General features: G+C 46.1%; 1 protein-coding gene across 1 annotated transcript; it reads left to right on the forward strand.

The window, feature by feature from the left end:
• Window positions 1–384: 384 nt before the first annotated feature.
• OLFML1 (olfactomedin like 1) lies at window positions 385–27,499 on the forward strand. The gene is made up of 3 exons (XM_032639345.1): window positions 385–1,433; window positions 3,881–4,169; window positions 26,162–27,499. The coding sequence occupies exons 1-3, from the start codon at window positions 1,308–1,310 to the stop codon at window positions 26,950–26,952; spliced, it is 1,206 nt and encodes a 401-aa protein (XP_032495236.1). The 5' UTR covers window positions 385–1,307; the 3' UTR covers window positions 26,953–27,499.
• Window positions 27,500–27,517: the final 18 nt, after the last annotated feature.

Below are 27,517 nucleotides of genomic sequence, written 5' to 3' on the forward strand. Positions count from 1 at the left end.
TTCTTAAGGATGAGGAGCCATTGTCTGTGATGATACCAAGAGGGTGGGAAGGAACAGTTAGGGGCTGACGTCACTTGGAAGAGAGGTAGAGAGGAACAGCTAATGGGGACAAGGACATGCAAGGGCCACACTGGAAAATTCTTTTAGTGTCTCTTGCAGGGACCAAATACAAACCCAGGTCTTCTGACTCCTGGTCAGAGATCTTTCCACTTCTCGTAGATGCCCCAACCTTCTCCACTTTGGTAGGTGATTGAGGAAGAACCATGAGTATCCTGGACCCAACCGTGGAAGAGAGGTTGAGATAAGTAGACCTGGACAGCAAAGGCAAAAAATTGGAAGATTTTACAATTGTGTCCTAAGGATGTGATTTATCTTCAGCTGGACTGGGGCCTGCAGGAGTTGAGTCCTATATATTGCTGGCCTGCAGCTGCAAGTGAAGGGAATTCTGCTACTGGAGACTGAGAAAACTCAAGGACCTCCGCGCTAAGGAGTTCCATTTCCTGATGGTTTGGCTCTGGAAATGCCCCTGTATCAGTAATTGTTTGGCTCTTAATGAAACTCTTCTGAGCGTGAATCTCAGATTTTTCAGCTGCCTCCCTGGGTGGCTAGGCCTGTGGCCCATTGGACCTCTCTCCCCAAGAGGCAATGGGCCCAGTGCCCAGGCTGCTCAGAGACCGGGTATATCAGAGCTTTCATTTTTCCTTGCTGTGCCTTTAAGAGCTGCAGGAATGCAAAGAGTCTGGAGGAGGGGTGGGGTCTCCTAAAGGGATTTCTGGGGAAAAGGATCCCGGGAATCTGGGCCAGAAACTAAACTGAGAGTCCAACTCTGAGAAGCTGGGGGTGGTGTGTGTGTTGGGTCAGGCCTGTGATTGGACTGCAGAGTTCTCTAGGGAGGAAGAAAACAAAAGTAAAAAGGAAAGAGCTGGGGAGAGGGGAGAGGCCCACCCCGACCCCCATCCCACCCCTTTGCACACTCACCCAGGCCTGGAACAGGGGACAGCCACTAGCCTGCAGAGGGTCCGTGTGTGTCAAAGGTCATAGCGACAGATGCTGGACCCAGGGAGACCTCTACCCCAAGTCGGCCTGCAGGGCCTCCGGAGACTGACTTGCCAACAGCTGGACTTGATCACCATCTTGCTAAGCAACATCACGCATCTGAGGGAGTAACTAGCAGGCTTTGCTGTCTGGGTTTTTGGAGAATTTTTCTCAGCAGCGGCTAGAAAGCAGGAGACCACCCCCCGGACCCTTGAGCCTTCTTCGAGAAGCAACAGCAGAAGAGATTCCCACCCTGGGTGGTTCGCAGGACCATGCTGGCTCTTAGGCGAGCTTCTGCTTTCAGCGTTCTGATCCTCACGGCCTTTCTGCCCCTGCCGCAGTTCGCCCAGGACCCGGCCATGGTGCACTACATCTATCAGCGCTTTCAAGTCTTGGAGGTAGGTGGCATCTGTGCCCCTGATCTGGGGAACCTGCCTCCCGGAAGTCACTTTATCTTACCCACGCTTCGCTACCTACTGTGATGCATTTTTCCAGATAGTGAATAATAAATAGATTGCTAAATGTACACTTAATATTTTTCATAGTCTAGTGGTTTCTCCCAGACCTTGAGCAGGGCTTTCCGCTATTCTCTGATCTGGCAGGTTTTCCTCATCTGTAAAATGGGGACGATAATAGAATTTACCTCTTACGGCTATTCTGAAGATTTAATAAATTAATTCCTACTTAGAACATTGCCTGGCATGGTGGTAAATGTCTAAAATATTATTCAGTTGCTCAGTTTTTAAAATAGGAAAATTAAACATTTGGTCACGTTTTCTTCATGTTTTACTATATCAGGATGATCGCAGATTTTAGTTTTCTTTATGTCTTTTTATGGTGAGCCATTAGGTCACTGCAAAAAGTCATGATATTGGTGTCCTGAGAAGCTCTTAGCTTCTTTTGCTGAACTGAACTTGGTTTTAGAAATGAGCAGATTTCAGCAACGTTAAACAGAGAGAAAAGTGTTGGGGCCTTTTTCTCCAAGTGTTGCAGCTGCCACTTCATTAAAATTTGCAAAACCCAACATTTTTGCCGCAGAGACAGACTCCCAGGGCCAAAGGTAACCAACCCTCCGCAGTAACCTCTGACACACCCTGGCGATGACATTGGCTGTTTCATACTTCATGCCTTGCTTTTATACAAGTTAAATTTTGATAAATTATTTATCTCCTCTCAAAGACATGCTTATCTCCAATTTTCTATTTTTTCCTGAAAACTCTTCAAGTCCAAACTATTTGGTTACAGTCAGGGTAAAACAGTTCCTCAGAGCAGGCTGCACACGTTTCCTAACGTCCAGCGGCCTGAGGCCAGGAAGCCGTGGATGAAATGTTCCCAGGCCAGTGGCCTCTTGCTGCTGCCTCATTTGCTGTCTCCTCAGACACCTGCTGCCCAGTCCCACCTCCTTAAATGTTCCAGAATTACTCTCAACCGTGGTCCCTCTTCATTTACCACCAACCTGCCTTGGGGGTCAGCGCCAGTCACATCCTGCAAGCTTTCCCAATACTCGAATCTGTCTGCAGACAAGGGTATCGAGTATAGACTGATACTTTCATAGCTATGAATGTGGATTTTAAAAGATAGGGATATGGGGCTTCCCTGGTGGCGCAGTGGTTGAGAGTCCGCCTGCCGATGCAGGGGACGCGGGTTCGTGCCCCGGTCCGGGAAGATCCCACATGCCGCGGAACAGCTGGACCCGTGAGCCATGGCCGCTGAGCCTGCGCGTCCGGAGCCTGTGCTCCGCAACGGGAGAGGCCACAACAGTGAGGCCCGCGTACCGCAAAAACAAAAACAAACCAAAAAAATGATAGGGATATGATTTATATAGGTCTTCCCACCCCGACGTGGTAACCTGGGCGGGAAGTTGAGTCCCCAGGTGCTCCACCAGGCCAAGGCAGACACGCAGCAGCGAAGTGACGCCATCTCCACACTGAGGGATTTGTGTCAGGGGGGTAAGGAAAAAGAGGAAAGATTTAGGCAATTTCTCTCTCCTCCCTCTTTCCCTCTCATCCTTCCTGTTTCTCTCTCCCTCTCTATTTCTGTCTCTCTCTCCCTCCTTCCTTCCCTCCCTTCCTGTCACACACTCTCTCTCCCCCCACCTTTCTCTCTCTCTTTCATTCATCAATGAACAGTCTTATATCCTGCTGTTTGGAGTATATTTTAATATTTTTACAACTTTTGTGGAGAGCGTTTTGGTAAACCGCCAGATGGTCTTTAAGTCTACATGCTGTTTGACCCAGCAACCCCTCCCCCCTCCCATTTCCATCCTTCATTTATTTATCTTTCATTCAGCAAGTATTTACTGAGTACGACTCGACTGTGTGCCAGGCCCTGTGCAGGTGCTGGGGATGGAGCTCACGTCTGGAAATGTATCCTCAGAAAATAACCAGAGAAATACACAAATATGTAAAGACAAAGATTTTGTTTGAATGGCAGAACATTGAAAACTACATTAGTGTCCATTAAAAAGAGTCTAATGGAATAAATAATGGGATGTCGATTCAATGGAATTGTGTCATTAAAATTATGGTATAGATATATATTAATTGGTATTGAAATATGTTCACAATATATCAGCAAGCTAAAAATATGTTATAAAAATACATGTAGTGAAATCACATTAAATATGTTTATATATGTATGACTACATGCATGGGAAAACTTTTAAAGGTTTGTACACTAAAGTGTCAATAGTCCTTTGAATTAAGGAACTGTGGGTGATTTTTATTTTCCCCCCTTTTGACTATCTGTATTTTAAAAGTCTTTTTCCTGTGAACGAGAGCTGTTGATATTACTTGGGCAAGTTAAATAACTGGCAGTAATTTGGGAATTTATTTTCTGACTGAAGCAAGGACTGCAGAAATGTACCCAAGCAACGAGAGAATACATTCAAGATTTCCGAGAGTTCTCGAAAAACATATCCGTTATGCTGGGACGATGTCAGACGTACACAAGTGAGTACAAGAGCGCGGTCCATAACCTGGCCCTGAGAGTCGAACGTGCCCAGCGGGAGATTGACTACCTGGAGTACCTGCGGGAGGCTGAGGTGTGCACAGAGTCAGAGGACAAGATGCTGGCAGAAAAGCAAGTCCAAGGAGCTGAGGAGGAGAAAAGGATCCGAACACTGCTGAATGCAAGTAAGAGAACTGCGTCTTTTATTACCCCTTCTGGGGACTTTCACTCTCAGAGACAGCCCCCACACGGGTAGGGGGTCTGACCCAGTAAGAACTGGATATGTGCTCCTGTGGGCATGTGCTGGGAGAGAAACCTTATCGGGGCACAGGTGTCCAAAGGAAAATCCATTCTCAGAAAGCAGCTTTACCTTTCCCAGAGAGTTCCTAAAGCCCCCATAGAAGATCAGGGCTATGGTGTTAGAAGTCAGCCTAGGAAGGGCATCTCGAGACAGACCTTGGGTTGACAGAGGTGTGTGGTCCCCTGCCACGAAGAGTGGCAGGTTGATGGATTCTCCCAGTGCCCTGGGAGTAGGGAGAGGCTGCAAATGTGCCCAGAAACATCGTGAAATTGGACATTGCAACAGCCAACCCTCAGGGCCAGGAACTACAGTGAATTACTGTTGTGTATTCTGCTGGGATGATGATATATTCAAGGTATTTGTCTCCAATCTTGGGACCCATCAGAATCACTTCCAGGCCATTAAGAATAATGGTTAGGGGCTTCCCGGGTGGCGCAGTGGTTGAGAGTCCGCCTGCTGATGCAGGGGACGCAGGTTCGTTCCCCCGTCCGGGAAGATCCCACATGCCATGGAGCGACTGGGCCCGTGAGCCGTGGCCGCTGAGCCTGCGTGTCTGGAGCCTGTGCCCCGCAACGGGAGAGGCCACAACAGTGAGGGGCCCGCGTAACGCAAAAAAAAAAAAAAGAATAATGGTTAGGAGCTCAAATGATAATAGCAAGTATCAAGCAACAAAAACATAAATGAGAAGGAAAATTTCCATTTCATTAAAACAGTGAGGGAGACAAGTCCCCCACCTCAGAGGCTGTATTATGAGATGGTTTCATTGCAAATAGGAAAACTTTATTTATATGCTAATTATGCCTGCCCCAAATGTAAGAAATTTCATCAGGTAAATAAGACATAAGCTGAATGCCGTTATTGGGCTAAGGGTTTCACGTATTTTAATTTATTTATCTTTGGCTGCATTGGGCCCGCGTAGGCTTTCTCTAATTGCGGCAAGCGGCGGGTGGGGGGTTGGGGGGGCACCCCTCATTGCGGCGCGCAGGCTTCTCATTGTAGTGACCTCTCCCGTTGCGGAGCACGGGCTCTAGGCATGTGGGCCCCAGTATTCGTGGCACACGGGCTCCAGAGCGCAGGCTCAGTAGTTGTGGCGCACGGGCCCACTTGCTCGGCGACATGTGGGACCTTCCCGGAGCAGGGATTGAACCCATATCCCCTGCATTGGCAGGTGGATTCCCAACAGCTGTGCCACCAGAGAAGCCCCCTCACATATCTTTTCAGTGTAATCCTTGTAAAAACTCCGTGGGTCTTCCAAAATGAGGTGACATTTGATCTGACTTTTGAACAAAGAAGTTCAAAAGCAGAGGGCGTGTTAAGTGAGGGTGCAGCAGGTCAAAGGCAGGTAACACTTCCACATGTAGATCTGCAGTGATGGCTGAGTGGAAGCTGTGTGGGGCAAGTGAGTGCAGGGAAACAAGGCTTAAGGGTTCAGTAGCACCCAGATAATGAAAGACCTTGCGTGCTAGGCTAAGGGGGTTGAACTTGACTGAAGAAACTGTTGAGAACCATTGAACAATTTTAAGCAGGGGCATGACGTGCAGGAAGAGGACAAGACTAGAGAGAGAATGCTAATCAGGGAAATACTGCAATAAATTGGTCAATAAGTGATGGTGTCTGCATGAAGTGTCAGGGAGATGGAGAAGGACAGACGGATTTCAGAGTCACTGAGAATTGGAATACACGTGGCTTTGTTTGGGACAGATAATTGAATGTGAAAAATGAGTGAGAGGGTTGAGTCCACGATGCTCCCTGGGTTTTTGGCCTAGGCCATTGGGTGGTTGGTCTGAAGTACGCTGCGAAAGGTAACCCAAGAGGCATTGTGGAACACTTACTACTTGACTGTTTTTGTTTTTGTTGTTTTTTTCAGAGCACTTATTACTCTGAGATCTTCTAGTTCATTTATTTGCTCGATGTTCATTTTCTGCCTCCCCTTCTCGAGTGTCAGCTCTTTGAGAGCCTGGATCCTGCCTTTCGTGTTCGATGCTGCATCCCAGTGCCTAGAATAGTGTCTATGTTCAATAAATACTTGTTGGTGAATAACTAAGGGGACGAATGAATGAATGGATAGAGGGATTGTTAGCACAGGCAGAGGAGTTATTAGGTTTTGGCAGAAAAGAGAAAATTTTATCTCTGAGTCAGAAGACAGAGAAGAGGGTCCCTTATCTATATTATGAAGCACTTGGTCAAGTTGGTCAAGTGAGTGGTCCTTTCTGGCCCTGTCTTGAGATGAACCTCCTCCTTCTGAGAGGGAGCAGCTGGGGGTAAGCATGGGACGAGGGACTGGGGAAAAGGGCAAGGATGAGCCAGTGGAAAAGGAACAGCTCCCTAAAAAGCTGATGGGGAGGATTGGGTGATAAATGTAGCCTGAGCTAGAATGTGCTCTCCCCAAGGGTGAGGGAGGACCCCAAGCCTGGACGATGGTGCTGGCTTGGATCTCTGAGACACTCTAAGCCCCTCAGGCCTTGAGGTTGCCCACTTCCACTCCAGCTAGAGCTCGGCAGAGGTCCTGAGTCTGGACTTTCTGCTATTTCAACCCTTGTCCTCTGCCGCATCTCTCAGACCCTGGAGGCTTAAAATATTCCCTCTCCTAGCTCCATGGTGAGTGAAAACTCTTTCGACTTTTCAGTGATGGCTGCTTCCATGCCTGTTGCCTCGGGAGCCCTCTTTTTTTTTGTTGTTTTTTGTGGTACGCGGGCCTCTCACTGCTGTGGCCTCTCCCGTTGCGGAGCACAGGCTCTGGAAGCGCAGGCTCAGCGGCCATGGCTCACGGGCCCAGCCACTCCACGGCATCTTCCCGGACCGGGGCACGAACCCGTGTCCCCTGCATCGGCGGGTGGACTCTCAACCACTGCGCCACCAGGGAATCCCGGGAGCCCTCTTTTGATGATTTGTCAGTTTATGATTCAACAAGCACTTTTTGCCTCGACTCCTGGATGGGCCCTGTGCTCACAGCAGGGACAGAGGAAGGAGTGGAACATGTCTTCATCCTGCACTGGCTTTCTTACAGCTTCTCTCGCCTCTGGCTTTGCCTCCTACTGCCGTGTGCTGTCTCATAGACCTTCCCACAACACACATGGATGTAGAATGTTTTTGCCGTTTGGTATCAATTATCAACAGCCACAAAAAACCCCTTCAAATCTCAGCCTTTTATATGAGGAAGACCCTTCAGAAAGTGGCCTGAGCTGATCTCCATCTTCTCCCATAATTTACCCACATGCAGTAGCAATTAAAACAAATAAACAAATATATATATATGTATATATATTTTTCTACCCACCTTTTATGTCTCAAAAATTCTGTGGATTCTCTGTAAACACTTCTGCCCACCTCCCCAGCTCTCCCCTCCCCGCCCCACCAGACAGATTGGCCCCTAATGCTGCTGGAGCACCTCACTCAATCTTCCAAGGCAGCACTAACTCTCAACCACGCATATCTGTGTGTGTTTGACTCCTCAGCCAGACCATGAATATACTGACGTCTTCATTCCTGTACTCAGAGAGCCGGGGTCAGGGCAAAATCTTCTATGATGGCAGAGACCCCTCAGAACTTGGTTAGGGAAAGACAGACCTGTAAACAATCACAACTGCGTGATTAGTGCCCTCTGACCTATTATTTCCAGAAGTTCTGTGCCCAAGGATGGACTTTGGAATGCCAGTGTATCCCCCTTCCGTGCACTGTTTTGTATTTTACATACTGTGCCCATCCCCCATGGTTTCGGCCATGTATCTTAGTAACTATGCCTGTATTAGTTATTCTAATGCTGTGTAACAAATCACCACAGCTCTAGCAGTTTAAACTAATATACATGTATTATCTTAGAGTTTCTTTGGGTTCAGGCGTCCAGGCACAGCTTAGCTGGATGCTTCGTTCAACAGTCTCGTGAGGGTACAGTCAAGGTGTTGGCTGGGCTTCATTCTCACCTGGAGCTCAGGGTCCTCTTCCAACTTCATTGGCGTTGGCAGAATTCACCTTCCTGTGGTTGTTGGGCGGAGGCCTCAGCTTCCAGAAGCCGCTCCTCTTCACAGGCAGCTCGCAATGTGGCTACTGCTCCCTCGGGGCCAGGAGGAGAGCGCCTCTCTTTGGGATGTGCTCAGTCTCTCTTTTAAGAGTTTTTATCTGATTTAGGTCAAGCCCACCCATAATCATCTTCCTTTTGATTAACTCGAAATCAACTGATTTTGGACCTTAATTATATCTACAAAATCTCTTTAGCTTTGTCTCATCATGTAACCTAGTCAAGGAGGGCAATCATATTCACAGTCATATTGAGTGAGGCTGCAGCCCTCGCTCAAGGGGAGGAGAGTATGTAGGGCATGACCATGGGGGTGGGAACCTTAGAATTCTGCCCATCCCAGCCGGTGCTGTTACCTGTACCCACCTTCTTCCCACAAGGCTCCCATCTTCCTATCTTCTAACCTTGGTTGCTGGGACTGTGCTGGCTGTGAAACTTTCACTAGAATCCTTAAGCCTCAAGTCAGCATCCCTGTGTGGGCAAATATGGGATTATGGGCTAGGGAGGGTCGCCAGAGGTCACATCAAGTGTTTCATTCACACATACATGCCATCTTAGAGAGTGTTTTCAGAAAACCTAGAGAGAGAAGATAACATAACTTCCTTGGAAAATTCAACATTGTGTCTTAGGAGATTTCCAGAAAATTCTAACATCAGTCTAAATGGTTCTCGTTTATTCTAGGAATATTTATTGAGCAACTACAAAGGGCCAGATACTGGGGATAATAGATACGGTAGAGTTGCTCTGTAATTAAGCCATTTCCTATAGAGCTGTTCTGAAGTTTTCAGCCTTTATTGAGAGATGATCCACAAATGATGTTCACGTGAGGACCGCAATTCCAGGGATGTTTGGGCTACATCTAACTTATATTTTAAACTCATTCCAAGTCTTTGGTACTATAACTGTTATAAGTAAAAAAGAAATTTTGCATTGCACTTGGCAACTTATGGCAAAGCACCACTGGCTCAGATACCCAGATTGAGAATTTATCCAACTAACAGTCTTTGGCAGATTCCACAGGCTGTATTCATGGGTGGATCAGAAGATTGCTAACCTCTTCTTAACTTGTATATTTACAAGTTGTAAAGAAAAATTCTCAAGGCAGTCAGAATAAGCCATTACAGCATTATTTTACTTCCTGTTTTAGTCCCGCTCCTTTATTTGCAAGGGTGCATGCAAAGTACCTCTAGTAACCCTCTCCCTGCTGAAGTAAACAACTCATATCCTTTGTTAGATCATGTTTTAGAGGAGGAAGTCTATTGCTGCAAATTCCAAAGCCTCTGGGGTCCATTCAGGTATAAATGTGTGTGCCTCATACTGAAAGCCATTAAAACCCAAACAAAATAAAAACAGGGCTTCCCTGGCGGCGCAGTGGTTGGGAGTCTGCCTGCCGATGCAGGGGACACGGGTTTGTGCCCCGGTCCGGGAGGATCCCACATGCCGCGGAGCGGCTGGGCCCGTGAGCCATGGCCGCTGAGCCTGCGCGTCTGGAGCCTGTGCTCTGCAATGGGAGAGGCCACGGCAATGAGAGGCCCGCGTACAGCAAAAATTAAATTAAATTAAATTAAATTAAAATTAAAAAAAACAAACTAGCGTAAAACCCACTAGAAGCCAAATAAAACATATTTATGAGCCAACTCTCAAGGTCCATTAGTTTGCGATGAGTGGAACAAAACATTAAGAGATGTATAACTCTAAATTGCAACAGAGGTATCTCCCACAAAGGAGGGCATTGAGGGTACACACAGGTGTAAGCGCAGGAGGGTATGAGAGTACTTGTGGGCACACACATACACACACAGAGAAGTTACTGCATTCGCGGAGCAGCAGTGCCAAAGGTATATGTACAGCTTATCCTATGTGCTGCCTCTGGGATAGTGCCACAGGTCACTGTGCTGCGTTCAGAAAGGCCAACGGACATAGTACTCTTCTGTGTATCCGGCCGGAAGACCCGTGGTCTATGAGGATACCTCCAGGGCCATCACTACAGGTATTAATAGAAGATCCCAAAGTTGTTTTAGCTGATGGCTTTGGCTCCAGGTGTAGTGAACCTCCCCATTCATTCTCTCTCTGACTCATTCATTTGTTCATTCATTCTACAAATCTCTAGCTGAATTCCATATATACGTTGGCATTGTGCCAGGCATTAGAGATGGAACATTGAATAGGATAACGTTCTTGTCCTCAAAAAGCTTACAGCCAAGTGGGGAAACCTCCAAACAAACACAGAATAACAGGTAGTGGGATGCCTGTTCTGATGGAGGGTGTCACAGAAGCACAGGGGCAGGCATTCAGTAATTAAGTAAGGTCAAGGTTGCCGTGGAGATGGGGATGGGGGAGACCGTGGAATCTGGAACGTGACCCTCAAGCCAAGTTTTAATGTTGGAAAAGAACGAATTACATGGAGAACAGAGTAAAGGGCACTTCAAGCAAATAACCAGCACGTGGATGTACAAAGGCCTAATCGGGCTTAGGGTTCAGTAGACCTCAGGTGTAGGGAGGAGTGGAGAGGAGATGGAAGAACCAGGCAAGACCTAGGCTCCTTTGTGCTGAGCCTCTTCGCTTTCTAGCTGTGGGGAATGAAAGTAATATGAATAACCGTAGCTAATAGTTATCGAGCGCTCATTATGTACCGGGTAATCTTTAAGTATTTTCTATGTCTTGTTGGATTATATCAGCTAATTCTCACAACAAACCTATGTGACGGGTATTATAATTAACCCCCATTTTATAGATGTGGAAATCAGGGCACTGAGTGAATAAGTCATCTGTCCAAGGTCTCACTGCTAACTGACGCCAGAGGAGGGTTCAAACCAAGGCAGGCCGACTCCTACATATACTAACCTTTCCCATCGTGCTGTTTTGTGTAATAGTGGTACGCCGGGGAGTGTCGGGGCTCGGATGGAGGTTTTGAGGAAGATCATCTGGCTCCAGTGTTCAGAATGGGCTGGCAGTGGGGGAGTTTGAGTGCTCATAGCAGGGAGAGCCTGGGCCAGGCCGGCCATCTGCAGGGCTGTCACAGAGGCCCTCAGGTAGCAGCCCTCAGCTCTGAGACTGAATACCTGCGCCCAGAGGCATTATTATTGTGGGACATGCATGAAGACCATGCCAGGCCTCTTAGTTGTTATTTGATGATGATTCCTACTCACAAAACAGATTGCTTTAAATCATTCTTTCAAATCCTGTCCAAGAAGCGTCAGTTCCCCGCCTCTCTCCAACCCTTGGTTTTTAATTCCCTGCCTTTTCTTCATTTATTTTATTTTATTTTTTTTTTTAATTTTTTTTATTTTTTTATTTTTTTATTTATTTATTTATTTATTTATATTTGGCTGTGTTGTGTCTTCGTTTCTGTGTGAGGGCTTTCTCCAGTTGCGGCAAGTGGGGGCCACTCTTCATCGCGGTGCGCGGGCCTCTCACTATTGTGGACACTCTTGTTGCATAGCACAGGCTCCAGACACGCAGGCTCAGTAGTTGTGGCTCACGGGCTCAGTTGCTCCGTGGCATGTGGGATCTTCCCAGACCAGGGCTCGAACCCATGTCCCCTGCATCGGCAGGCAGATTCTCAACCACTGCGCCACCAGGGAAGCCCCCCATTTATTTTTAAATAATGAACTTCCTCTGCTTTCCCCCACTATTCTCTCAGTTAACAGAAGAGTCCCACACACACCCTCCTGTGCTAGGAATCTCAGGAGCATCCCTTTGGCCCTCATCTGATAAGCTGCTTATCTGAATGCCTCTCAAGTTTATTCTTTCCATCCACACTGCTCTCTCATCATCTCCAGTCTCGATGACTGCAGAAGACTCCCAACCGATCTTCCTTTTCCAGGGTTTCATCCTGTATTGCCACCAGGGTTATCTTGATAAAATGACTGCATCAGTGCTTATCATCTTGGATGGCAGCCACAACCTACAGGGTAAAGCAAACCCCATAGAATAACATAAAGAAAGCCCTTTACAACTGACCCCAACCTAGCTTTCTTCAAATAATTTGTTTTGTTATTCTCTCTGAAAGTAATACCTGCTGGTTAAATAAAAACCATGAATATTGTACATACTATATCTATCGTATTTACTGTTATTGTAAAAGTAGATAACAAGCCAACTGAACAGTTTTTTTAAAGTTTTCTTTCAGTTCTTTATTTTTTTATTGAAGTATAGTTGACTTACAGTGTTTCAGGTGTACAGCAAAGTGAGTCAGATATATATCTGAAAAAATATATATATATATTTTTTCAGATTCTTTTCCATTATAGGTTATTATGAGATATTGAATATAGTTCCCTGTGCTATACAGTAGGTCCTTGTTGTTTATCTATTTTATATATAGTTGTGTGTGCCTGTTAATCCCAAATTCCAAATTTATTCCTCCCCCCCTTTCCCCTCTGGTAACTATAAGTTTTGAACACAGCAACTTTTAGCATTTCTCAACCTAGTCCTGTGCCACTACTGCCAGTTCCCATTCACCTGATGCTCTGTGCTGTGTTGAATCTGCTATTCTGAAAACATAAAATATACTCCATGCATCTCTGCACTATTCATGCTGTGTTCCCCAAGTCTAACACAGTGCCTGGAACAGAGTAGGGATCAGTATTTTCTGACCTTGAGGAGTAGTTTCTTGGAAAGTGGAAGCAACTGTTTGGAAGCAAGGAATTCCATTACGCCTCTTGTATCTGATATGGTATCCAATGCCCATGACAACTCTGCTAGGTAGATAGCATTATGACTTCTTTTCACATGATGAAACTGTGTCTCAGAGTTTCATGTAGCCCAGTCTTCCTCCCACTTTCCTGCTACGCTGAAGAGTAAGCACCACCCACTAGACACACTAGATTCATCTCCGTCTCCCTATCTACTCATAGTTCCCTTACCCGGACCCCACACGAGGTATCTGCCACAATAATGCTGCATGACAAGCCACTTTGAAAATTAGTGGGTTAAAACAATCATTGACTATTTCTCAGGAGTCCACAGGGCAGCTGGGCAGTTCTGTTGGCCTGGACCAGGCTTAGCTATTCTCGGCAGGGCTCCCTAGTGCGTCTACAATTAGTGACACGTTGCCCAGGAGATGGCTGGTTGAGGATGGCCTCAGTTGCAGTGGCTTTATTCTCCTCCACATGGCATCTGATCTTGCAGGAGGCAAACCTGGCCTTGTTCTTGTGGTGGAGGCAGATGTCTGAGGGAGAGGGCACAAGCACACCAAGGTCTGGTCACTTTCACCACGTTCTTTTGGCCAAAGCAAGTTCAAGTCTGGCTCTGGAGCCCATCCTTCCATAGAACCTCTAGTAGCATCCATATGAGGCTTTTGGTGTTGCTGCTTCTGGAAAGAGGCAGCAATCATGATGTGTTTTTAGGGACTTCCCTGGTGGTCCAGTGGTTAAGACTCTGCCTTCCAATGCAGGGGGCGTGGGCTTGATCCCTGTTCAGGGAACTGAGATCCCACATGCCGTGTGGTGTGGCAAAGAAAAAAAAGAAAAAGAAAAAGATGGGATTTTAAATATGCAAATCTCTATAGGAAAGCAGTGGATGGGGCATTAGTGTGATTGATGGTTTTGAGGGGAGACCAAAGAACCAGTGAGAGGGCTGCTGCAGAGTTCAGGATGAGGTGAGCAGCTGCTATACCCACACACGTTGAGAAAGGATAGAGAGAACAGTGGGATTGATTGCACGGGAAGAATCCATGGCAACACGCAAAATGATTCTGTTTTCTAACCAGGCACATGGGAGAATGGTAATACCACACCTAGACATTGAGAACATTTCCATCCTTTTTAGTTTGGGTAAGAATATTACAGGAAAAAATTAACCCAATATGCAAAAAACAAAACCCAGCTTAGTCTTTAAATAAAAGTTAAATAAAAGCAAGAAGTTCATAATTATAAACCTGGAATGCTTAAGGTGTTGCAATAGTTAGGACAAATAATGCAAAACAGAGGCTGTTGATCAGAAGTTCCCTGGAGGACTGCCCAGTTCCGTACTTCACTTTACATGAGTATTTACCAGCCTGGATCCTCTAGGACCACAGCTCTCAAACTTTTATCTCAGGAACCCTTTACTTTTAAAAAATTATTCAGGACCCCAAAGAGTTTTTGTTGATGTATATCTCCTTAGCATCGTCATAATTAAAAATAGAGAAATAGTAATATGTGCTAGAGGCTATTCTAGGACAGGATGTCCAGCAGTGAATATAAACACATTGGATAAAGCCCTGCCGTTCATAGGGCTTACATTCTATTGAGGGGAGTCACACAATTAATACGTTAGCAAGGAAATTTATAATATGTCAGAAAGAAGATAAATACTGTGGAAGAAAAACAAGTAAGATGAGGTTATGGAAAGCTGTCCCTCTTCTGAACAGGACACATCCTGGCTATGAACTCCAAACTATAGGTAATTCCAGTGGAAGCAGTGGACTCGCGCCTACTCACAGGTCTTCCCAGCTTCCACGCGCTCCGTGCTGTTGAGTGGCACCCAGCCATGCAAGTCAACAGCCATGTTTTCTTTCTCACACTCTACTGCTAATCACGAATAAAGGGAAGCTGGCGGGGCTCTGTACTGGGTTGCCATGAAATACTTTTAGTGTTGGGAACCTAGAAAGACCTTTGAGGTGGATTTACTAAAGAGTTCTGTGCAACTCACCAAAACATGTAGAGCACGTATTGTATGCCAGGCCCTGTTTAAGCACTCACCCTGGGTTCTCAGCCCGTCTGCAAAGCCAAATCCTCCCATGGCTCACTGAGTACCACTTCATATAAGCTGGTCTTCCTGCCTTCCTGCTATCCAACCCCCCAGGCACTCAGACAGTGAAATGGCACCTGCTAATGTCCACACATACTTCTTGTTATTTGAATCTGTTTGATTTCCAAGTTGGCCTAGCGTGAGTTGGGGTAGCAACAGACTAATACTGCATTACCTGAATCTAATTGATTCCTGAGTTTGAACAGTAAGCGTTTGAATAGTGAGGGAGATGTGTACTGTGTCTCAGGCACTGTGGATAAAAAGACAAGGCACAGCTTCTGTCTTAAGTGCTTGCAACGAAGCAAAGTGAGTGGGCGATTCCAATTCATCCTGAAAACTGCCACAGAAGAGGGACGCACAGAATGCTTTAGGTACACAAGAAGGAGCAACTAGCTGCTATGCAAGAGTCAGAGACTTTTGTTTTGAAGGACAAGAGATGTATCCTAAGTTAGTGAAGATGAGCTAAGGAAAAGTAGGGGCAAAGTTTAAAACTTGTGAGAGGCCATGGCAAGTTCAGTGACTAGTAACTAGTCCATTGTGGTGGGCAAATGACAAAAGAGGTCAGATGAAGGACCTTGGGTACCATGCTGACATATCAGAAATATATCCTGTGAGGGGCTTCCCTGGTGGCGCAGTGGTTGAGAATCCGCCTGCCAATGCAGGGGACACGGGTTCGATCCCTGGTCCGGGAAGATCCCACATGCCGCGGAGCAACTAAGCCCATGCGCCACAACTACTGAGCCTGTGCTCTAGAGCCTGTGAGCCACAACTGCTGAGCCCGTGTGCCGCAATTACCGAAGCCCGCACCCCTAGAGCCTGTGCTCCACAACGAGAGAAGACACCGCAATGAGAAGCCTGTGCACTGCAATGAAGAGTAGACCCTGCTCACCGCAACTAGAGAAAGCCCGCACGCAGCAACGAAGACCCAACACAGCTAAAAATAAATAAATAAATGTATTAAATTAAAAAAAAAGAAATATATCCTGTGGGCAAAAAGCATAAATGCCCCTAGTTTCCAGAACACTTAAGTCCACATTGACAATTTTATTGTAATAGCTTGAAGCTTCATAATTGACTACTCGTCTGAGAGCTGTCATCTTTGACATCCCATGTACCTGTCACTTCAGAGGTATTGACAAATGTTTATTAACATGAATACAATTCAGATGGTTGAAGAAATCAAGATTTATAACAGAGAATTTCAAGAAGCAGTCAAAATATGCATGGCTTTACAGAAATTCTCTTCTTTTCAGTGAATTCATCACTTTTCTTCCCAGTTAAATCTGACCTTCCTTCCCTGTTGCTGTCTCATGCATTCTATCACCCCCAACTGTTGTAGGAAAATGGGGCGTGAGAGGATGGTCACGTCTGAGGTCTTGGGCAAGTCCATGGGACAGGCCGCCAAGTGAGGTTCCTTGGCTTCACCACAGGGAAGAATTCAAGAGTGAGCCATAGTAAAGTGAAAGCAGGTGTATTGAGAAATACACATTCCACAGACAGAATGTGGTCTGTCTGAGAAGGTGAGTGCAGCCCTGAAATATGAGGGTGGTTAGTTTTTTACAGGCTGGGTAATTTCATAGGCTAATGAATGGGAGGATTTTTCCAATTATTTGGGGGAATGGTTGGAGATTTCCAGGAATTGGGCCATCACCCACCTTTTGGTCTTTTATGGTCGGCCTCAGAACTGTCATGGTGCCTGTGGGTGTCATTTAACATATGCTAATGTAGTACAATGAGCGTATAATGGGGCTCAAGGCCTACTGGACATTGAATCTTCTGCCATCTTGAGCCTAGTTGGGTCTAACTAGTTTTTGTTGTATCCTCAGTGTCATACTTTTAAAGGTTGTGCCCTCCCCCCTTCCCTTCTGTCTCAAAACCTTGAGTCTAGTTTATCACTCCACTCCCACAACTGAATCAGTTACCTGACCTCTCTTTTTCTGTTTTTTGAGTCTATGCCCATTTTTTCATTCCCATCACCATTTAGATTTTTCTCGTCTGGATTGTACTTACAGACTCTCCACCTGTCTCCCTCTATCCCCTCTCCCCCACCTCTACCCCCCCCTCCCCGTTCATTCTCTACTAATATGCAGACCACTGTTTTTAAAACATAACTCTGATTGCGTCATTCCCCTATGGAGGGACGAGTCTCAGCAAGTCTGGAGAGTAATCCTATTAAATAAGGGGGAAAATATTTAAAAGATTCAAATAAATGATATTTATATATGAATTCACTCTGAGGCCTTGGGCCAAATTCTATCCTAATTGCTTGTCTGCAAGTCTGCCTAAGGGCTAAACCACAGATTTTCATTCTCTGGTTTGTACAATGTCAGTGTCTCTGTTAAATAATTTGCATCTTGGCTGGACTCAAAAGTTTTCAATTTGTTTCCTATCCTTCCTCAATCTTTTACTCCTGTTAATTATCTCCCCTCAAGAGAAGCACAGCAGGGAGTTTTAACTTACCCTTTTACTCAGACACTGTGAGTATATTTTCCCCAAATTCCAAAAGAGGAGGAATTTATAAAAATTACAGGATATCCACCTGAATAAACTGTACGACATCCAGGCTAACCCCCTCGTTCTGCAGCTGGAAAAGCTAAGGCTTGATTGACAAGGAACTTTCAGGGAGTCACAGAGGGAGGCAGAGATGGAGCTCGGACCACTCAGGTCTCTGACTCCCAGTCCCAGGTTCTGGCTACAAAGGGATAGGAGAAGCCAAAGGGACCTCACGGGGTTGGAAATTCTGTGTTCCCCCCCGGACTGTGTTTCCCTGATCAAAACCATCTAACACTCTTGTTTTGCTATTTCTTCAAGGATTCTGCATTAGAAAAGAGGAGTAGAAGGAGAAAGAAGAATGTTTGTATTAATTTCTCCTGTATTTTAAATGAACATTTTCTCACTGATGAGACATTGAATGCCTTGTTCTTAGCCATAGTTTCTCGTAGCTGGGCTGCAAGCCTGCTAACTTTCTTCCCAGGAGGATGGGCAGCCTGAGAGCTTCCCAGTCAGGACAGATATCTTAGCACCCTGTGAACAGGCCCCAGGGAGTCCATTATCCTCATCTCTCCCTCTCTAGGCACACCCAGGCTCACCCCTTCCCACCATGTGCACACACCCATCCACCATGTTCCTGGGGCTGGCTGGGGGTGTCCTGGATGGCCCTGCCTTCCAGCTCAGATGAGTTCAGAGGCCCTCAGCTAGATGATCTATCCAGGTAACTTATCCAAACTTTTTTTTTTTTTAAACTTGGAAAATGGAGATTAAAATATCTACCACTTAGGCTTATTATAAGACGCAGATAAATTAATGCAAATAAGTACCTATCACAGTACCAAGCATATTATATGTATTTGTATGTATTTATTCATTTCTTGAGATTTTGGGCTCGTTCCTCAATAGGGAACAGCTTCTGAGCTTCTCTTGTGGCCCTTGGGACCCCCGCTCTTTCCCATTAAATGTATCTGTGATCACGTACAAGCTTAAATCCTTGTTCATTCATCCTCTGTGATCACCAGAGTATGTGGGAAGAGCAGAGCATTCACATGAGACAGATTCGGCTGGTGAGACTGAGAAAAGGCATACCGAGCCCTAGCAGAGATGGATCTCGGTAAGCAGGGCAGTCCACTCTTCTCTTTTCTGCACCACAGCCCATAGCCCCCGAAGCTCAGCATGGAGGGGGATCCTTCTGTGAGCTGCTCCTGAAATGCAGATGAGGGACCTTGAGTGCCGTGCGGAGATACTTGAAACTAATTCTAAGGTTCCCAGCTGGCCCAGGCTCCTCTGCCTTCCCTAGGGGTTTGGCTTCTATAACCCAGGCCAACCAGAATGAAGCTGACCCAGAGGCCACAGGGAAGCAATCCCCCAGTCTGGCAAAGCGGGTCAGTAGGGTAACACGGTGGCAAATGATGGCCGAGAGATTTCCATAATGATGTCAAAAACTCAGCCGCTGTACACCGGTGCCGAATCAAATCGTGGGGACAGAGTTCTGGGTGAAGTAGAAAAGAATAGGGTTATTGCTTTGCCAGGTGAAGGGGAGATGGTGGACTCATGCCCTGAAAAACTGTGTGTCCTAACGCGAGGAGTTTTATACCAGTGGTTCAAGGGTGGGGCTGCTGATAAGGATCAGGGTGTGTGCAGGGCCTGCACTCCTTTAATCTGGCCTCAAGTGGTCTCCTGATGAGCTTCTCAGGGTTATCAAACTGTGACCTTCTCTTGAATGAAGAATGTAACATCTTCCATTTGTTGGGGGTTTTAGTTCTGCAGAAGAGCTCAAAGATACTGTTATGTGTATCCCTTGAGGTGGAACCAGGACCCTGCCCCGAGGCTGCACTATTGTTTCTTGCCTGCTCCTCCCTTGTCTCTGAGTCCCCTCCCTTCCCTGATTAGCAGCTGTTAAGTATCTGGCCTTTGGAACTCAGGGAAGGTCATGGAGGCTGGAGTCTATTCCCTACAAACAAGAAACGGGGGACACAGAAAGACTTCCGTGCCCAGGAGCCCCGCAGGGTCCTGCTCATTTCAATAGCTTGCCCCAAAGTCTGGCCCTGGCCATGGTGTGGGCCAGGCAAGGCCTCTGGGAGCAGCCACTGATGACATGACTGCTGAAAGGACTGATTTCCCAGGACTTGGCTCTCCCCAGCCCCACTCCTGCCCTATGTTTCCTTGGTAACAATGTTGTGTCACATCTTTAAATGAAATAATGCATTTGAAAATATCATAAAAGCTTTAAGGTGCTTTACAAATTATTATTACTTAAGACAGATCTGTGATCAGAACTCTGGATGTGCAGCACCATTTAAACCCTAGAAAAACATCTGCTTGATGTCTTTCTTTGTCTATTTCTTTGTCTATTTTCCTTATTAATTCAATAGATATTTATTGAACCACAGAGCTCTCAGTAAGGCAGTAGAGTACAACAGTAAACAGGAAGACAAAGGCCCTGCTTTTGTGGAGCTTATAGTCTAATGGGGGAGAAGGACAATACACTAGTAAGTAAAACAGATAACATAATTACAGAACATGGTAAGTGATATAAAGAGAATAAGAGAAATGCTGCAGTAGATCATTTTAAATTTAGATACAGTGGTCGAAGGTAGTCTCTTAAGGAGATAAGATTGAAACTGAGCTTCGAAGGACGAGTAGGAGCAGACCATGGGAGGATCAAGGAAGAGAACACTCCAGGCAGAAAGAATTGCAAGTGCAAGAGTCCTGAGGCAGAAGCAAACTTGACAGCTCCCAGAACAGCAAGAAAGCCAATGTAATCAGTGCAGTGAGGCAAGATTGTGGGGCAGGGTTGGGGAGAAAGCGGAGGATCAAGTCCCAGAGACAGGGAGGGGCCAAACGAGGTAGGTGCTTTAAGCCAAATTAGGATTTTATTCCAAGAGTGGTGGGAAAAAAGGGTTAGCAGGTCGGTCACATAATTCATGTTTTTAAACAGATCACTCCTACTGCCTTGTGGAGAACATTCTATAGCAAAGCAAGAGTAAAATCAGAGAGACAAACTAGGGACTATTGTAGTAGTCCAGGCAAAAGGTGAGGATTCACGGCGTGCAGGGGAAGAGGAGGCGGAGGGAGTGGGGAGAGGAGGATATATAAATATACTGAGCATTTTAATTTAAGTATAACTCATAAGTTAAAGGTAAGTTTACTACCAGAACTTGCTAGTGTGGGGAGGTGGAAGGAAATGAATCAAGAATGACTGCTAGAGAAGAAATTTGATTGACGGTTCTTGCTTGAAAGGGGAAGAAGAAGGAGGAAGTTTGGGGGATAAACGCAAGAGTTCTGCTTTGGACAGGTGAAGTTTGAAGACAGCCAATGAGGAACACTGACTAGATGAATGAGTTTGGGGCTAAGTAGACATCCAGATAGGACGTCATCCCAGGTACAAGTTTGGATTTCATCCTTATTCAGAACTCACGTGCTCTTCAGAGCCATGGGAAAGAATGAAGTGAGCTGGAAAGTGATCATAGATAGAGAAATGAAAAGGTCTGAGGATAGAACACTTAAAGATGGATGGTGATAAGGAACCAGCCATGAATTCCCAGATTAAAACGATCCAGAACGATAGGACAAACAAAAGCAGGGGTGTTCCAGAATCACGAGGAGAAAGAGTTTCAGGGAGAGGTAGCAATCAGGTAACCAAAGCTTACTGAGAAGTTGATTAGGATGAAGACTGAGAACTGACCCTTAGATTTTACAACATGGTGGTTGTTGGTGACCTTGACAAAAACTGATCCAGTGGAGTGGGGCAGGGGAACTTAGACTTGTGGAGAGCTGGAGCTGATTAGAGTGGCTTAAGGGATAATTGGAGGTGAGAAACGTCCTCTCTCAAGGAGTTTTGTTATGAAGTGGAATAGAAAAATGGGGCCGTACTGGATTCTAGCATGATCTCACAGCCTGCTTGTTTACAGAGGGGAACGATCCAGTTGGGAGGAAGAGACTATTGAGCAGGAGAGGGGGAGATAATTTCAGGTGCTAAGTCCTTGACTCGGTGAGAGGGATGAGATCCACTGCAAAAGTAAAGAGAGCAGGAGGGGCGCAGAGAGTATGGGATCGGGCGCAACTGGTTAATAGATTGGGTGGTTGGAAACTCATTCATTCAGCAAATACTGGCCTGCTGTGTGCCAGATGCTATCCTAGGGGCAAGACATACAGCAGTGAATGAAACAGATAAGGCAAAGCTCATGCCCTCGTGGAGTTTATACTCTATTGAGGGGAGTTGAGCAATAAATATGTTAACAGATGAATTTATAATATGTGAGATAGAAGGTAAGCGCTATGGAGAACAGTGAGCTAGGGTAAGGGGGATATGGAGAGCTGGAGGACGGGCCACCATTTTTAATAGGGTGGTCAGAGAAGACCTTTATGGTCAGGAGAAGACATTTGGGAGCAGACCTAAAGGGAGCGAGGGAGGAAGTCTAGTAGATATCTTCAGGAAGATGGTTCCAAGCAGAGGGAACAAATGTGCCAAATTCCTGAGGCAGGAGCGTGCTTGGCATAATTTGAGGAACCGCAGGGAGGCCAGTGTAGCTGCACAAAATGATCAGAGTAGGGGAGTTGCGGGAGACAAGGCAGGGAAGCAGTGGGCAGACAGTCCCAGATGGCCCGGAAGGTAGAGATGTGAGCTTTTACTCTGAGTCAGATGGGAAGTCCCTGGTGAGTTTTGAGCAGACATGTGACATGATCTGACTTAATTTTTCAAAGATGCTTCGGCCGCTGTGAGGAATGGCCTCTGGGGTCAAGGATAGAAGTTTGGCCACCACGTAGAAGGCTATTGCAGTAATCCACACCAGCGATGATGTTGTTCTCCTATTGCTTCTGTTTTCTCAGTGAAATCAGAGGCAAGATCTGCCTAGGCGAGTGAGGAGGGCATGAGGGACCCTTGAGGAGAGAAGAGAAGCTGTGATCATTGTGGGTGGTGAATTGATTAAGGAACTGTGGTAGGATTGCTACCCAAACAGCTGGCAGTCACAAGCAGTTTGCCAAATGCTTACTGACCTCAACCTCTGGGACTTCTCTGGCTGTGCATGTTTATTTGTTTGTTTGTTTTAATCGAAGTATAATTGATTTACAGTGTTGTGCCAGTCTCTGCTGTCCAGCAAAGTGACTCAGTTTTACACATATAAACATTCTTTATTTAATATTCTTTTCCATTATGGTTTATCCCAGGAGACTGGATATAGTTCCCTGTGCTGTGGCTGTGCATCCTTCTTCCTCGTGTCCGCTTTCTCTCCCATCATCCTGCTTCTTGTCCTCTGACTCTAGTCGGCCTCCAGTTGGCCTGGAGAACCCACGCATTTATTGAGGACAAAATGACAACCCACTGGCCCTTCTAGCTTCTGATATCAAAGCTGTTAGAAGGATTTGAGGGAGACTCTCAGCGTGCGCAGTTCTTCTTGAGAGACTGTTATACACCCAACTATCACTCCACCACCTTACCCTACAGCAGTCAGTGAGGGAGGCCCAGAGAGTTCCCATGCTTTTATTAAGACTCCGCTCTCCTACCTGCGATACAGATTTGAGGGAGATGCACAAGGTTCTTCATGCTTCTAGTAAGGCCACCACTCCCTGCCTCTGTGACACTGCTCACCACTGCTCACTGCCCTAACAGGGCAGCCCCAACAAGCAGCTCATAATTAAAACTGATGACCCACTTTTCCTAAAATGATGAGTAGCTCTCATCTCATCTTGACCCACATCCCACTTTAACTTGGTCACCATGACAATTCCAAGACTCTAAGGTCTTCTTGAAGATAGCATATGTAAGGGCCATGTGGAAATGGCTTATACCACTTCTGTCTACATCCCATTAGACAGGATATAGGTCAATGGGTGCAGCTTACGTACAAAGGAGACTGCGAACGTGTGACTAAGGAAGAGGAAAATGAAACGGCATTTGATGAACACAGACATTGTCTCTGGGGTGACACAAAGATCAAGGGGGAAGACATTTTCTCCCCCCTTGATCTTTACTGATCAATACTGCCGTGCTACAGAAAGGTCAGGTAAGATACGGAAATAAAATGTCTGAATTTTCAGTTAGGAAGTCCCTGGTCACATTTTAAAAGGTTGTTTCTGTGAAGTTATGGTGAAGTGAAAGAATGGGAGGTGAAGAAATGCATGCAGAGAGTATAAACTATTCTGTAGGAGAGTCTAGTTCTATAAAATTATAGAAAGGGTGAAGTAAGTAGAAAAGAGTGCCTAACTGTGGGAGAATTGATGTTTCCAAGCTAATAAAATAGTAGTGAAGGAGAAATCTGAGATAATAGAAAGGGGATCATTCATGGAGGAAATCTAGAAGAAGCCAGGAAAGGATGAGATAGATGCAGATGGAAGTATTAGTCTTACACAGGAGGAATGACATGGCTTCTTTTAAGATGTGTGGGAGGGGGGCTTCCCTGGTGGCGCAGTGGTTAAGAATCCGCCTGCCAATGCAGGGGACACGGGTTCAAGCCCTGGTCCGTCAAGATCCCATATGCTGTGGAGCAACTAAGCCCATGTGCCACAGCTACTGAGCCCACGAGCCACAAGTACTGAGGCCCGTGTGCCACAACTACTGAAGCCCACGCGCCTAGAGCCCGTGCTCTGCAACAAGAGGAGCCACCGCAATGAGAAGCCTGCACACCGCAACGAAAGAGTAGCTCCCACTCATTGCAACTAGAGAAAGCCCGCGTGCAGCAGCAAAGACCCAAGGCAGCCAAAAATAAATTAAAAAAAAAAAAAAAAAGATATGTGGGAGGGTAGAAAGGGCAGGAGTTGAAGAAAAGTCTATAAGTGAGGAACAGGAAGTGGAGGGAGTTCACATCTAATGGTATTTATTTTTGCAAAGGAGTTATTATGAGGCACTGATGAGCTAGTTTTGGGGCAGGAGGCAGGATTTAAGATAGGTGCCATGTGGAAGATGGGCTGAGCACAGAGAGTATATAGTACAGTAGTTAGGGCTCAGCTGAGGTTGGAGATCCCTTAGTGTAATGACACCAATATGCACCATTTTGAGTTTTTCTCCACCAACACACAACTCTCAAGGGCAGGCAGAACTTTGAACTGATCCAGGATCAGGGTCAAAGAAGGAAGGGTTTTTGTTTTGGGGGTTTTTTAATTAATTAATTAGGCTGTGTTGGGTCGTAGTTGCAGCATGCAGGACCTTCGTGTGGCATTGCTTGCAGCGCGAGGGCTCTTTGTTGTGGCACGCCAGCTTCTCTCTAGTTGTGGCAGAGAGCGCGCAGGCTCTCTGGTTGTGGCACACGGGTTTAGTTGCCCCGCGGCATGTGGGACTAGGGATCGACCCCGCGTCCCCTGCATTGGAAGGCGGATTCTTAACCACTGGACCACCAGGGAAGTCCCAAGGAAGGGTTTTTGCATGAAGCTGAGAGAGTAATAGTCTAAGTAGCTGTGAGGAGCTAGAAAAATGTAGGCCCCTTCTTTTTACTTCATCTTCTTCCACCTCGTTTAGACCTTTATCATCCTGTTTGGATTATAGAAATACCCTCCGAATTGGTTTCCCTGATTTTAGTCTCTTCTCCCTGTATCCATCGTACACATGGCTGCCAGCTTAATTAATCTGATAGAACAACCTTGACCATGTTTCAGTCTTGCTCAAAAACTTCAGTAGCTCCCTACCTCCCTGCAGAATTAAATGCATGTTCCTTAGCTCCACCCTCAAGGTTCCAGGCACGGAGCTGGTTTCAATTTACTGCTTTGTTTTATGCATCTAGTTTTATACACAAAGTATTTGGCTGGTATTGGGTGAAACTCTATACTACTTTACTAACACTAATCTTGGAGGACTTTCCCCAATGTGGTTTTGTTAACTGTTGGGAAGTTTTTCCCACCCATCTCAGAATGTCCTTCAAGGTGTCTTTCAAGGGCTAATTCAAATGCAGATTCTCTCCTGTGTCACATGATATGTCTCTTCTTTGTCCTCCTTTTTGAAAAAAATTCATTTTAAGCTTTATATTCTAGATAGTCATGTACCTGTTAAGCCAGGACCGTGCCTAATTTATCACTGCACCGCAGTCCATTGTAGCCCCAGTTCATAACACCTAGCTCAGTATCTTGCTTTTTGTAGGTATCCAAAGTCAGCTGACTAAAGGCACGCGTGCATTCGTGAATAAATGAGTGAAGGCATGAGTAGAACCCTTATAATGGTCTAGTAGGGCTAAGAACCAGAATCCTTCACTAGAAGGTCATCTCCTCAAGGTGTAGGGTTGATATTATAATTTTTATCTTTAGTACTTAGCGCTGTTCTGGGAGAGTACTGTAAGCTAAGTAAACGGCAGATACCCAGTAAAATCTTGGCAAACAATTGAATTAGGTGGTTCCATACCCTAGCCATTCTCAGTGTGTCAACCTCAAGTGCTCTAGAGAGTGAACAGGGCCTCTGACACAGCAAATAGTTGGTTATATCCTGATTTGATTATCGTGACTAATGCTCTTATAACTGGACGGCAACTCACTTAACAGAGACCCAATTATTCATTAAAGTCCTTGATTCATTGAATCCTACAATCAGTTATGATTGATCTCTGTGTGATAATTTTATTCTAGACACTGGAGGAAAAAAAAAAGCAATCTGTGAGAAAAGCAGACATCTCGTGTTTATAAAGTAACCTTCCCCTTTTCTCCTGTTTGGCCAGGCTGTGACAACATGCTGATAGGCATAAAGTCTCTGAAAATAGTGAAGAAGACAATGGACACAGATGGCTCTTGGATGAAAGATGCTGTCAGAGACTCTCCAAAAGTTTATCTCTTAATTGGATCCAGAAACAACACTGTCTGGGAATTTGCCAGCATACGGGCATTCATGGAAGATAGCACCAAGCCAGCCCCCCGGAAGCTGATCCTAACACATTCCTGGCAGGGGACAGGCCAAGTGATCTACAAAGGTTTCCTATTTTTTCACAGCCAAGGAACTCCCAATGAGATCATCAAATATAACCTGCAGAAGAGGACCGTGGAAGATCGAATGCTGCTCTTGGGAGGGGCAGGCAGAGCCCTGGCCTACCCGCGCTCCCCCTCGACATACATTGACCTGGCCGCGGATGAGCATGGGCTCTGGGCCATCCACTCAGGGCCAAGCATCCACGGCCATTTGGTCCTCACGAAAATTGAGCCTGACACACTGGGAGTGGAACACTCATGGGACACTCCATGCAGAAGTCAGGATGCTGAAGCCTCATTCCTCTTGTGTGGCGTCCTCTACGTGGTCTACAGTTCTGGTGGCCTCGGCCCGCATCGCATCACTTGTGTCTATGATCCGCTGGGCGCTGTCATTGAGGAGGATCTGCCCAACGTGTTCTTCCCCAGGCGGTCAAGGAGTCACTCCATGATCCATTACAACCCTAGAGATAAGCAGCTCTATGCCTGGAATGATGGAAACCAGATCATTTACAAACTCCAGACAAAGAGAAAGCAGCCTCTGCAGTGATGCGTTGCAGCCACGAGGGAGAGCGCCAGGGATGCTGCTCTCCAGGAGACGGAAGCCACAGCCCCTTTGCAATACAGAATCCCTCTTCGCACACAGGGATAGGGGCTGGAAGTGGGAATGCGCACGCGTCCTTTTCCAGATGGTCCTGCCTCCAGTATCTTGCAAGAGCATAGATGAGAGTCTGTCATTCAGGAATTTTCAACAACTTCCTTTACCCATCCAAACCTCCTGGAGCTCAAGGCCTTCCACATTCCGATCCAGTTTACTTCCAGCCTTTTCTTTTACTAGCATTTACTCTAACTCTCCCCGCCCCCGCCCCCCAGCCATGAGAAATGTAAGCCACCCCCTAATACTCCTGGCTTCTCTCCCCTCTGGCCTTTGCTCAAATCTCTTTCCTCTTTCACAAATGCCTACTGATATTCTTCCATTATTCACTGCCCAAATAAAGTACTATTTCTTATTGATGTTTAATCTCGGTTTCCCCTGGTTCTGCCCCTTCACCAAGCCAGGTGGATGTCATAATAAAGTGAAAACATTACCATTTGAATACCAGTTTCCAGTTACA

This window comes from Phocoena sinus, chromosome 8 (assembly GCF_008692025.1).
Source record: "Phocoena sinus isolate mPhoSin1 chromosome 8, mPhoSin1.pri, whole genome shotgun sequence".
In the NCBI taxonomy this organism is placed as follows: domain Eukaryota; kingdom Metazoa; phylum Chordata; class Mammalia; order Artiodactyla; family Phocoenidae; genus Phocoena; species Phocoena sinus.